The 12,335-nt window shown below is 42.5% G+C and overlaps 1 protein-coding gene across 1 annotated transcript; it reads left to right on the top strand.

Moving 5' to 3' along the window:
• Positions 1-1,729: 1,729 nt before the first annotated feature.
• On the top strand, positions 1,730-9,441 carry LOC135561243 (uncharacterized). Its single transcript, XM_065002663.1, has one exon. The coding sequence runs from the start codon at positions 1,886-1,888 to the stop codon at positions 3,095-3,097; it is 1,212 nt and encodes a 403-aa protein (XP_064858735.1). The 5' UTR covers positions 1,730-1,885; the 3' UTR covers positions 3,098-9,441.
• Positions 9,442-12,335: the final 2,894 nt, after the last annotated feature.

Raw genomic sequence — 12,335 nt, 5'->3', positions numbered from 1 at the left:
TGGACCAAAATGAACGAATGACAGGGAACAACCCAATAGTGGAAAGATGCATAAAGATGGCGGCCTCCATGCACTTACCACAAATTCCTTTTTTTGTTTATGTTCGCCGTATTGTAGAGTGCTCTCTATTACTCATTGATTGAATTATACATTAGCACAGTAGTAAACGTTATCCCAATTCTATCTCCAAGATGCCGGCAATTTGAGAAAGTGAAAAAAGTAGATGGTGCATTGAGCCACACAGTCACGTGGTCTAACAACTCATATTTGAATGTTACCATCTTCATGCACGTTCCCCATTGCACAGTAGATCATCTCAGTATGCCTAGTATGTGGATATTTGTTACTTAGTGCATTCATTTTTACTAAACAGTATGTTGTAAATAGAAAATACTGGTAGTATGATAAGTACAGAGTATATACTTTTAGTAACCAGTAGGCAAGACAGATTTCGGACACAGAAGCATTTTATTAATTGTGCTGTCAATGTTCACTTGAACGAAGTGTAAAGAACGTCGTGCTGCTTGCTTAGTGACTACCGCTTCCTCCTAATGTGTCACATACAAAGGCTCGAACCCAGGACCTCTGCCTTCGCAGACACACATGAATGCCCTCCTTGAGTGTCTAACCCAGTCGTGTCACCAAAAAGCTATTCAACAGTGCAAGTGGAGACACTTCAGGCCTGAGGGGTGTTTTCCACAGATCCAGATCTACTATGTCATGCATTTGCTAACATTACACTTATCCACACTTACCAGAGGGTTCAGATTGCAAAGTTAGAGGCTAGCTAACTTTGTAAGCATGCCAAACACATAGCCAAGGCTTCAGACTAATGAGAGGGCTATAAATATAATCCACAGTGGTGGGAGAAGTTGGAATGAAGGCCAAACAGTCAGTCAAAACAGACTAAATACATGGTGTCAGAATGCAGTTTTTGGAGCAGGATGCCCACTCAATTCAAACTGGAATTGTTTTATATGTTGTATTCAACATCCACATTTGCTTCACATTATCTCATTGCAACACTGCATCCAAGTTGCTTGACATAGGCGTTTCAAAGAGCTGTCAGTCAACCAGAGGAGGCTGGTGGAAGGAGCTATAGGAAGACAGGCTCATTGTAATGGCTGGAATGGAATAAATGGAACGGTTTCAAACACATCAAACATATGGAAAACCATGTGCTTGACTCCATTTCATTAATTCCATTACAACCATTACAACGAGCCTGTTCTCCTAAATCTCCTCCCACCAGCCTCCACTGCAGTCAACATGAGCTTTCCGCCCACTCAGCCTATTAGTTCCCCGCTCGCTCTGTCTGTCTTTTCAGTTTCACAAATTCAGAGCATTTTTATTAGGAAGATATTTTGGTTACTCAAAAGGCTATTTTACATGGGAATGTATACATCAGAATGACTGTGTGGGACCTTTAACATTGAAATGTGTGAACCCCTACAGACTCTGGATCAGTGTTAAATTTAACACTGAGGAATTTGTTGTGTAGGCCTGGTCTACAATTTCATTTAGGCTAGAGTTACAGATTGTGTGTGTGTGTGTGTGTGTGTGTGTGTGTGTGTGTGTGTGTGTGTGTGTGTGTGTGTGTGTGTGTGTGTGTGTGTGTGTGTGTGTGTGTGTGTGTGTGTGTGTGTGTGTGTGTGTGTGTGTGTGTGTGTGTGTGTGTGTGTGTGTGTGCGTGTGTGTGCGTGTGGAAATCAACTCCAGTCACATCCTTCTCAAAACCCATTGGGAGAGAAGGACAGCGGGGAGGAACCTTGGTATGCTCTTCCAATGGCTTTTGAGAGTCTAGGAAGGAGGAAAAGTTACTTTTGGAGTTGATCACACAATTAAAACTTCATGAGAGAGTGTCTGGCTGGAATCACATTCAGCTATGTCAGTTCTTAATGATTATGAAACCATAATTCGGAGGTTAGTAGAGGAATTGGGATACACATGTAGTGAAGTGAAACATGTTCTGGAGACGCAATATGGAATTGAGAGGGGAGCTAGCACTTCGTCCATCTATCAGTTCTGCGCTGCACGAGATATACATCGCTATGACTACTCACGACTTGGAAGAGAAGGTGTTAATGCTATCGTTGCAGCGGTCACTAGAAGTGGACCAGTTTGTGGCAGGAAGGTCATGACAGGTATGCTAAGAGCTGCTGGCTTCAGGTTGGGAGAGAGAAGCGTCAGACAGGCACAGATACTGATGAAACCAGTCTACACTCAAATGCGAAGAGAGGGCACCGCCAGCCAGATGAATCCTCATGTGTACCCTACAGAATATGTGGGACAACAACTTTACATGGATCAAAATGAGAAGCTCAATGATTTTGGTGTCACTGAAGTTCTGGCATCTGACAGTTTCAGTGGCAAAATTTTGGGGTTTTCAGTAATGCCAATCAAGAACAACCTGACCATTTATGAGGAGATCTACAGAGACATCTGTCTGAAACACGGCTTGTTCGATCAGTTAAGTGTTGACTACGGTAAGGAATTCTACCTGTGTCTATACCAGCAAGACAACCTCCAAGCACATCGCACCAATATCAACAGGCCCCCTTACATTCAGAGTGAATCCAGACAGAATCAAGAAGCAGAGAGGAAGTGGGTTGAAATCAATGCCAGGGTAAATGACCCCATCGAGCACGCACTATGCAGCATGACAAGCGATGGTTTGTTGGACATTGATGACCTGTGTACCAAGTTCTGCGTCTCCTCGTTTGCAAGAAGATGCTGCACAACTGGAATAGATAACTTAATTCCAGCATTGAATGCCCATACCATTTCCCGCCAAGGCATTCCAGATGTTTTGTTTGCCAACCACCTAAAGGCAGCGAGAATCACTGAAGATCTCCTCCCCCCAGCCAACGTTCTAGCAGCAGATTACATCAGACACGGAGGAAGCCTTACCCACCCCGAGGTCTTCGGGAACGACCCCCTTGATGGCCAGCTTGACCTTCAGCAACAGAGAGAGGACATCTTCTCAACTCATTATCCTTCTTTTGAGAACATATTTTACAGTGCAGTTAATGGCCATTATAACGTTTTTAAAGATGCTCTTCTGACCTACATCGACATAACTCACAGAATGAGTTAAAAGCAAAGTGACATTTGGAACATATGGCAAAAGACAATAGGCTACAAAGGCAAATTTCCAGCAGTGAAAAAATAATGAAAATGTTATTGAGTGTCAGTTGTTGAGTACTTGGACCTGTAGGCCTTTCTGACACCCTACCTGACAAATATATTATAATACTATTAGAAAACTGTGCCTAAAAAGTTGTTACAAGGAACATTTCGATCTGTTCTTAAATATTTAATTTCACCTCGGAGAGCACCACGGCTGCCCCTCTCGGTCTCTCGAACACAGAGGAAGATTTGGCCTCGGTTTATCCTCAGTTGGGGATCTTGAGTGGCGCAGCGGTCTAAGGCACTGCAGTGTTAGAGGTGTCACTACAGACCAGGTTCAATCCCGGGCTGTATCACAACCGGCCGTGACCAGGAGTCCCATAGGGCGGCGCACAATTGGCCCAGCCTCGTCCGGGTTAGGGAATGGTTTGGCCAGGGTAGAATTTGTTCTTAACTGACTTGTCTAGTTAAATAAAGTTAAAATAAAAAAATACTAACCCAGATTAGCCTACTCATAAGGGGAACCAAAAACTGACCACTATGACATAGGCTATCTGTGAAGCATGGCTCGTAATACATGTTTGCATCCTTTTGGAATCCAGCCGCCATCATCAAAACCGCCCGTAGAGGGGTAAACACATAGGCTAGTAAAAAGGGAATTAGAGTATCAACAAAACAGACCAAACGAAATGCTTTGCAATATAAGGACCTTCCAAAGGAGGCTAATGTAAAAACTAAGTATATTTTCACACAATTAAACAAACATTTTCGTGCAAGCCATCTATCTGTGATTTGTTCAAGGATGGGAGGAAAGAAGGATGCATACAGGTAGGATCTTAATTTGAGACAGTTTGTTACAGCAGGAAAATAATCCTGAGGTGTTGATACATTTTTCGTCAGGGCAAGTCTGAAATGTCTAAGAGGAAATTACACACTTTACAAGCATTTTTAAACTCAAATACACCACAAGTTTGCATTTCCTGCAGTGCAGGAAAATTCTCAGCAACAAAAGTGTGATCAAATTAATATTCTACATCTGTAGGGCCTAGGCTATCCCAAAACAGGGACACCGTCTCTACTATAGACGGTGCGTTTGTCTCAGCTATACCGCTAACTTATGCTACCATTTGTTCACCGTACATAGAAGCCTAGACATATAGGTTATAGTAATGCACTGTAAAATTGCTCTCTCATGCGGGGCTTTACCCGAAACCCAGGCCCCCTGCCCATGGCCATGCAATTACATCAAGTGATCCAACAGATTGTGTACAACATTATTGAGATGATTTGAAATATTGAAGTTAAAACTGTTATTATGACAGTTTGACATAAGTCCTTCAGCACATGGCTCTGTCCGAGGGATAAAATACAGTTCCTACAAAGCAGAGGCTCCTAGCATCAGGTTTTCAGTCATCCCAGATGTAAAAGCTGTCATAGAGGTCAAGGCTATTACTATATTAGCAATTAAACTGGACAACCTTCTATTCAACACCTTCTATTCAACACCTTCTATTCAACTCGTTCATAGGCAGACAGAAATACTTTCCATTTTTTCCAATTATTAAATCAGACTTCCAATTGTGAGACTGGATGAAACATTTGTAAATACGTAAGTTGTGTTTCACTTCAAAACATTGATGTTTGATTGGGCCATGTAATGGATTTGTCACTTGTCCTGACTCTTCTAAACGCTTGGCTAGAACCAGACATGGGCAGCATCTATGTTACATGTATTTGAAATACATATTTTTAATTACTTTTGAGTATTTTGTCATTTGTATTTCACTGGCCTGAACTACATCCAATGTACAGTTAACTGCCAAAAGGAAGGAAACACCAACATAAAGTGTCTTAATAAGGTGTTGGGCCACTTCGAGCCAGAACAGCTTCAATGCACCTTGTCATAGATTCTACAAGTGTCTGGAACTGTATTGGAGGGATGCAACACCATTCTTCTAGGAGAAATTCCATCAGTTTTGTTGATGGTGGTGGAAAACGCTGTCTCAGGCGTCGCTCCAGAATCTCCCATAAGCGTTCAATTGGGTTGAGATCTGGTGATTGAGATGGCCATGGCATATGGTTTACATTGTTTTTATGCTTATCAAACTATTCAGTGACCACTCATGCCCTGTGGATGGCAGCATTGCCATCCTATGGGGCAATAACTATGGTAGCCAAAATAACGGCCTGCCCAGCATTTTTATACATGATGGAACGTTAATTACTTAATTAACTCCGGAACTACACCTGTGTGGAAGCACATGCTTTCAATATGCATGTACATGTATCACTCATTTACTCAATTGTTTCCATTATTTCAGAAGTTACCTGTATTTGGTAACAAGATACTCAGTCTTCTTGGGTATGACGCTACAAGCTTGGCACACCTGTATTTGGGGAGTTTCTCCCATTCTTCTCTGCAGATCCTCTCAAGCTCTGTCAGGTTGGATGGGGAACGTCACTGCACAGCTATTTCCAGGTCTCTCCAGAGATATTGGATTATGTTCAAATCCGGGCTCAGGCTGGGCCAATCAAGGACATTCAGAGACTTGTCCCGAAGCCACTCCTGCATTGTCTTGTCTTTTATTTTTTTATTTGATTTAACTAGGCAAGTCAGTTAAGAACAAATTCTTATTTATAATGACAGCCTAGGAACAGTGGTTTAACTGCCTTGTTCAGGGGCAGAATGACAGATTTTTACCTTGTCAGCTCTGGGATTTGATCTAGTCTAGCAACCTTTCGGTTACTGGCCCAACGCTCTAACCACTAGTCTACCTGCTGGTTACTGGCCCAACGCTCTAACCACTAGTCTACCTGCCTCCCCTATGGAGTAAGTTTTCATCAAGGATCTCTCTGTACTTTGTTCTGTTCATCTTTCCCTCAATCCTGGCTAGTCTCCCAGTCTCTGCCGCTGAAAACCCCCCACAACATGATGCTGTCATGCTTCTGGTTCCCTTCCCCAGATCTGTGCCTCGACACAATCCTGTCTCGGAGCTCTTCGGACAGTTCCTTCGACCTCATGGCTTGGTGTTTGCTCTGACATGCATTGTCAACTGTGGGACCTTATATAGACAAGTGTGTGCCTTTCCAAATCATGTCCAATCAATTGAATTTACCACAGGTGGACCCTGTCGTAAATCAAGTTGTAGAAACATCTCAAGGATGGTCAATAGAAACAGGATGCACCTGAGCTCAATTTCAAGTCTCATAGCAAAGGTTTTGAATACTTATGTAAATAAGGTATTTGCAAACATTTCTAAAAACCTGTTTTCACTTTGTCATTATGGGGTATTGTGTGTAGATTGATGTGGGGGAAAAAAACATTTTTAATCCATTTTAGAATAAGGCTGTAACGTAACAAAATGAGGAAAAGTCAAGGAGTCTGAATACTTTCCAAATGCTCTGTATAAATTCCTGTGGAAGCTGGATGTATTTCTGGCACACCTGTTTCTGAACATGGGCTTGTAAATGATCTGTTGCTTTGGTATTCAATACTTCTTGTTACTCTGCCATCGACTTTATTAGATCAAATTGGAGTTTCAAAAACCCAGCTCAAATGACGCAGGGTCATAAAGTAACCCCAAATGTCTTCGGGCTGCATGTATTTCTGACACCCAGTTTAGGAACATGGCAATGGTTGGAGTAGGTCACTGACAGGGGGTAATTATTTGGACTACTCGTTGTCACTCTGCCATTTAATATGTTTGTCCAAAGATCTGTGAAACTTGCTGAAAAACAACACAGCTCCCCATTTTATCCAAATGTACTTTCACACTGCACGCTGAAAAAGTGAAGACCTCATAATCTACACTGTGGACCACAGAGAGATCCTGTACAGGCCCGGCACGTTATTATGACCTTATTAGTTGACCCATTAAGTCCTTACATTGGCAATCGTTATAGATTTACAACGACATATGTGACCTGGATAATAAGATCTGAATGAACCAAGCCTAGCTCAGTTGTTTTATGGATCAATGCCACGGCATGTGACATTTCACATCTAGATTTAGACTGCTGATCCAGACTTCTGATCTAGTTTCTGCTGTTTTGCCTACGACGATGGTACCCTGACCTGTTCACCGGACGTGCTACCTTGTCACAGACTAGCCTAGGCAGCCGCTAGTTGGCGCTAGATCTGCACCATCGTCTAGGATTGATGTGCATTCTTCTGTAATACACTTGTGCCCCCCATGGACCGACTCGTACATAAGGCATCATCCATTAAGGCTGTAAAGGCATCATTTTCCTCCTTAACTAGCTTTAATGGCGAGCCTCTGGGGGAAAAAACGGGAAAGATATGCGCATTGTCTAAATAAAACACAATTTTCCACCACCATTTTTGGATTTTCGTCCAATTTAGGATGTTGCACACCCTTGTCTGAAGGCGGTGTATACGAAGTATGTGTAAAAGATAGTGCAGCTCTAGCGCCCACTATTGGCTGTCTAAGCTAGTCCCGGACCTGCTGTTTTGTCTCTCCCCCACCCTCTCTCTCTCCCCTCTCTCTCTCCATTGGATCTGTTATCTCGACCTCTGAATACCTGGCTATGAAAAGCCAACTGACATTTACTCCTGAGGTGCTGACCTGTTACACCCCTCTAAACCACTGTGATTATTATTTGACACTGCTGGTCATCTATGAACCTGTACACAGCTTGAAGAACGATCTGGCCTAAATGGCCATGTACTCTTATCTCCACCTGGCACAGCCAGAAGAAGACTGGCCACGCCTTGGAGCTGGGTTCCTCTCTAGGTTTTTTTCATAGGTCCTCGTTTTCCCTAGTCACTGAGCTTCTACTTCTGGACTGCTTGCTGTTTGTGGTTTTAGGCTGGGTAAGCACGTTGACAGCTGCCGATGTAAAGAGGGCTTTATAAAATACATTTGATTTGATTGAACTGGCTGTGACATTTTGATGGATTGTATCATGTGCTCAGTTGGCATATACAGTGGGGCAAAAAAGTATTTAGTCAGCCATCAATTGTGCAAGTTCTCCCACTTAAAAGATGAGAGAGGCCTGTAATTTTCATGGAAAATAAGTATTTGGTCAATAACAAAAGTTTATCTCAATACTTTGTTATATACCCTTTGTTGGCAATGACAGAGGTCAACCGTTTTCTGTAAGCCTTCACAAGGTTTTCACACACTATTGCTGGTATTTTGGCCCATTCCTCCATGCAGATCTCCTCTAGAGCAGTGATGTTTTGGGGCTGTTGCTGGGCAACACGGACTTTCAACTCCCTCCAAAGATTTTCTATGGGGTTGAGATCTGGAGACTGGCTAGGCCACTCCAGAACCTTGAAATGCTTCTTACGAAGCCACTCCTTTGTTGCCTGGACGGTGTGTTTGGGATCATTGTCATGCTGAAAGACCCAGCCACGTTTCATCTTCAATGCCCTTGCTGGTGGAAGGAGGTTTTCACTCAAAATCTCATGATATATGGCCCCATTCATTCTTTCCTTTAAACGGATCAGTCATCCTGGTCCCTTTGCAGAAAAACAGCCCCAAAAAGCATGATGTTTCCACCCCCATGCTTCACAGTAGGTATGGTGTTCTTTGGATGCAACTCAGCATTCTTTGTCCTCCAAACACGACGAGTTGAGTTTTTACCAAAAAGTTCTATTTTGGTTTCATCTGATCATATGACATTCTCCCAATCTTCTTCTGGATCATCCAAATGCTCTCTAGCAAACTTCAGACGGGCCTGGACATGTACTGGCTTAAGCAGGGGGACACGTCTGGCACTGCAGGATTTGAGTCCCTGGTGGCGTAGTGTGTTACTGATGGTAGGCTTTGTTACTTTGGTCCCAGCTCTCTGCAGGTCATTCACTAGGTCCCCCCGTGTGGTTTTGGGATTTTTGCTCACCGTTCTTGTGATCATTTTGACCCCACGGGGTGAGATCTTGCGTGGAGCCCCAGATCGAGGGAGATTATCAGTGGTCTTGTATGTCTTCCATTTCCTAATAATTGCTCCCACAGTTGATTTCTTCAAACCAAGCTGCTTACCTATTGCAGATTCAGTCTTCCCAGCCTGGTGCAGGTCTACAATTTTGTTTCTGGTGTCCTCTTTGGTCTTTCAGCTCTTTGGTCTTGGCCATAGTGGAGTTTGGAGTGTGACTGTTTGAGGTTGTGGACAGGTGTCTTTTTATACTGATAACAAGTTCAAACAGGTGCCATTAATACAGGTAACGAGTGGAGGACAGAGGAGCCTCTTAAAGAAGAAGTTACAGGTCTGTGAGAGCCAGAAATCTTGCTTGTTTGTAGGTGACCAAATGCTTATTTTCCACCATAATTTTCAAATAAATTCATAAAAAATCCTACAATGTGATTTTTTTCTCATTTTGTCTGTCATAATTGAAGTGTACCTATGATGAAAATTACAGGCCTCTCCCATATTTCTAAGTGTGAGAACTTGCACAATTGGTGGCTGACTAAATACTTTTTTTGCCCCACTGTAAGTGAGGGGAACACACCCCCCTTTTTTTCCAGAGGGCTATTTTGTCACCCCCCCCCATCATTTTCAATCAACCTAATGAGCCACTTAGTTCATAGAACCGCGATTACGCGATTACGATAGCTAAATGTGGTTGTGTCAAAATGTTTTCTTCCAACAAATTCGCATCTAATTTTTTAAAGATTGGAGCTATCAGCTATTCCCTTACAGTCACGACTCTCAGGAACACGTGCATATCTTCTCTTTCCCTCTACGACGCTCGCATGCCGCGCAGGACACGTTAGAAGGGACTGTGACAAAATCACATTTGATAGCAATACAGGGGCTGCATCCACAAAGAGTCTCCCAGTAGAAAATTGCTGGTAAGTGCTGAGTGTAGAGACATTTCACTCATACTCTCATATGTAAAAAATAAAAGCTATGCATGAAGCCTCTTAGTCGTAAGAGTTTCACCTAGTCGATCAATATTTAGGAGATCACATTTTGGACTCTTAGAGATCTCTTAGAGATCAAGTGCCCAAATGTACCAAGTTATGTTGACTGCCCTTACCTGAAGATACAGAATGGAGAGCTGATGTCCTTACCTGAAGATACAGAATGGAGAGCTGATGTCCTTACCTGAAGATACAGAATGGAGAGCTGATGTCCTTACCTGAAGATACAGAATGGAGAGCTGATGTCCTTACCTGAAGATACAGAATGAAGAGTTGATGTCCTTACCTGAAGATACAGAATGGAGAGCTGATGTCCTTACCTGAAGATACAGAATGGAGAGCTGATGTCCTTACCTGAAGATACAGAATGGAGAGCTGATGTTGAAGAGATCTCATGCTTACTACTGGCAGGTGTAAGGTCAAATCCTTCTCACAGGTTGTAGCTGGTGTGACTTTGTAATCTGTGATCTACAGGTTTCAAAAACTATAAGAGAGAAGGTTGACCACTTTTATTGTGTCTATCTCGCACCTGAATGGATCCCCTGCATGTGTGCCACATTTAGTGGTTTTATGAAAAATAAGTATTGATGTTCTTGTGAAGAAATCTACAGTAGAATAGATTAGTTAAAAAATGTTCAACAGTTCAGTTAATCAATCACACATCTCTAACATTCTATTCAATCTTGCATTCTGGCTGTACTGTGTTGACTTGATTTCTTTCCTCCACCCCTGTTACTCATTGCCTAATTAAAGCCAATACAAGCTACACACAAACTGATATTCACTACAACACAAATTATTGATACATGTCGAAGATAAACAAATTATTATTTATAAATAAACACATGTACATTTACACTGTCTTGGCCCATGCTCTGGACCGGATCAGAGACGGCACAGTCCATAGGCAGCGCATCAGGTTCTTCACCCCCCTCAGTCGGAGCAGGAGGTTTTCTTTCCCAAACACCAGGTCTCTTTTGAATGTGCCAGTTCCACGCGAAGACAGTAGGAACAACTCTTTTTAAGTATTGTCGTCCCCCAATTTTTCCCTCAACTAAGTCACTTTCGACTAAATGTGTACTACACACCTTTGTGTGTTTGGTGACAGTAAAGTTGTCACGACGTACTGCCACCAACCACCTTTTTCTGAGCTCTACATCGCCCGGGAAACGATGGAAGCTCACAATACCATTACATTTGCAAGAAACTGAACACAGAGGCACTGAACAATGTTCATTAGCACCTCCTTCGCGGGGCTGTAATTTAAACGTAGTCATTGCGAACTATTTCAGTCAGAAATGCATTGACGATAGCTAGTAAGCTAATGATGAAAACAACAGCAGAACTCGCTCCGGAAGTCATCTACCGGTCGGAAGTCAATTAGAACGTTGGAGGCGGAGTAATGCAAAGAGCCTATTGGAGTGTGGCCTTCGTCGTCTTTCTTCTTCTTTGCAGTTTAACGGTGGTTGGCGTCCAATATGTTGAATTAAAAACACCCTTCCAACACTCATTAAAAACTCATGGGACACCACCACTCAACAGACCCTGTAACTCTTCAGAAGTCAAATCTCGTATACTCAAATACTTCTCTGCAGCTGCCATCACAACATCTATTCTCTGTGATTTACGGTCCATTTCTGCGGTACAGTTGATAACTATTGCTAAGAATGCTAACTCTCTTTCAATCACCCGCGTGGATATATGCTTGTCAAAATCAATCAGTAGATGGGTGAGGTGGGACTTGTAGCGTGTCAGGCATCTAAAATACTGGCTATGCGGACGCACGGGAGCAGTTTGGATGAAATGATTGAATAACATGTATGTGTACATTTATTTTGTAACGCTATCGCACACAATATGGTCAACATGTAAGTTTCATCAAATCATTTTCACACATTTCTGTCTTATACCCCAGGTGGCCTGAAAAAAAAGTGAAGAAAATAGCTTGATTGCCCATGTTAGTACGATCTTAATAAGGAAGCTGCGAATTTTCGCAGCTTTTAGTTAAAAATCGCGCAACATTTCAGCGCCCTGCTACTCATGCCAGGAATATAGTATATGCATATGATTAGTATGTGTGGATAGAAAACACTCAGACGTTTCTAAAACTGGTTAAATCACGGCTGTGACTATAACAGAACGTGCGTTTCATCGAAAAGTGCAGGAAAATCTGATCACTGAAAATGGAAAAATATATCCATGCGCCACTTCAACCAATTGTTAAAGGTGACCCAGATTAAATGAGGCCGAGGTTGCAATACCTACAGCTTCCACACGATGTCAACAGTCTTGTCATTTGTCTCGGATTTGTTTCTTGAT

This window comes from Oncorhynchus nerka, linkage group LG16 (genome assembly GCF_034236695.1).
Source record: "Oncorhynchus nerka isolate Pitt River linkage group LG16, Oner_Uvic_2.0, whole genome shotgun sequence".
Classification (NCBI taxonomy): domain Eukaryota; kingdom Metazoa; phylum Chordata; class Actinopteri; order Salmoniformes; family Salmonidae; genus Oncorhynchus; species Oncorhynchus nerka.
The sequence above is the reverse complement of the archived record's forward strand: the minus strand, read 5'-3'. Positions and strand labels throughout refer to the sequence as shown.

Coding starts and splice junctions, on each gene's coding strand:
- LOC135561243 (XM_065002663.1), top strand. CDS start 1,886: ATGTCAGTTCTTAATGATTATGAAACCATAATTCGGAGGTTAGTAGAG.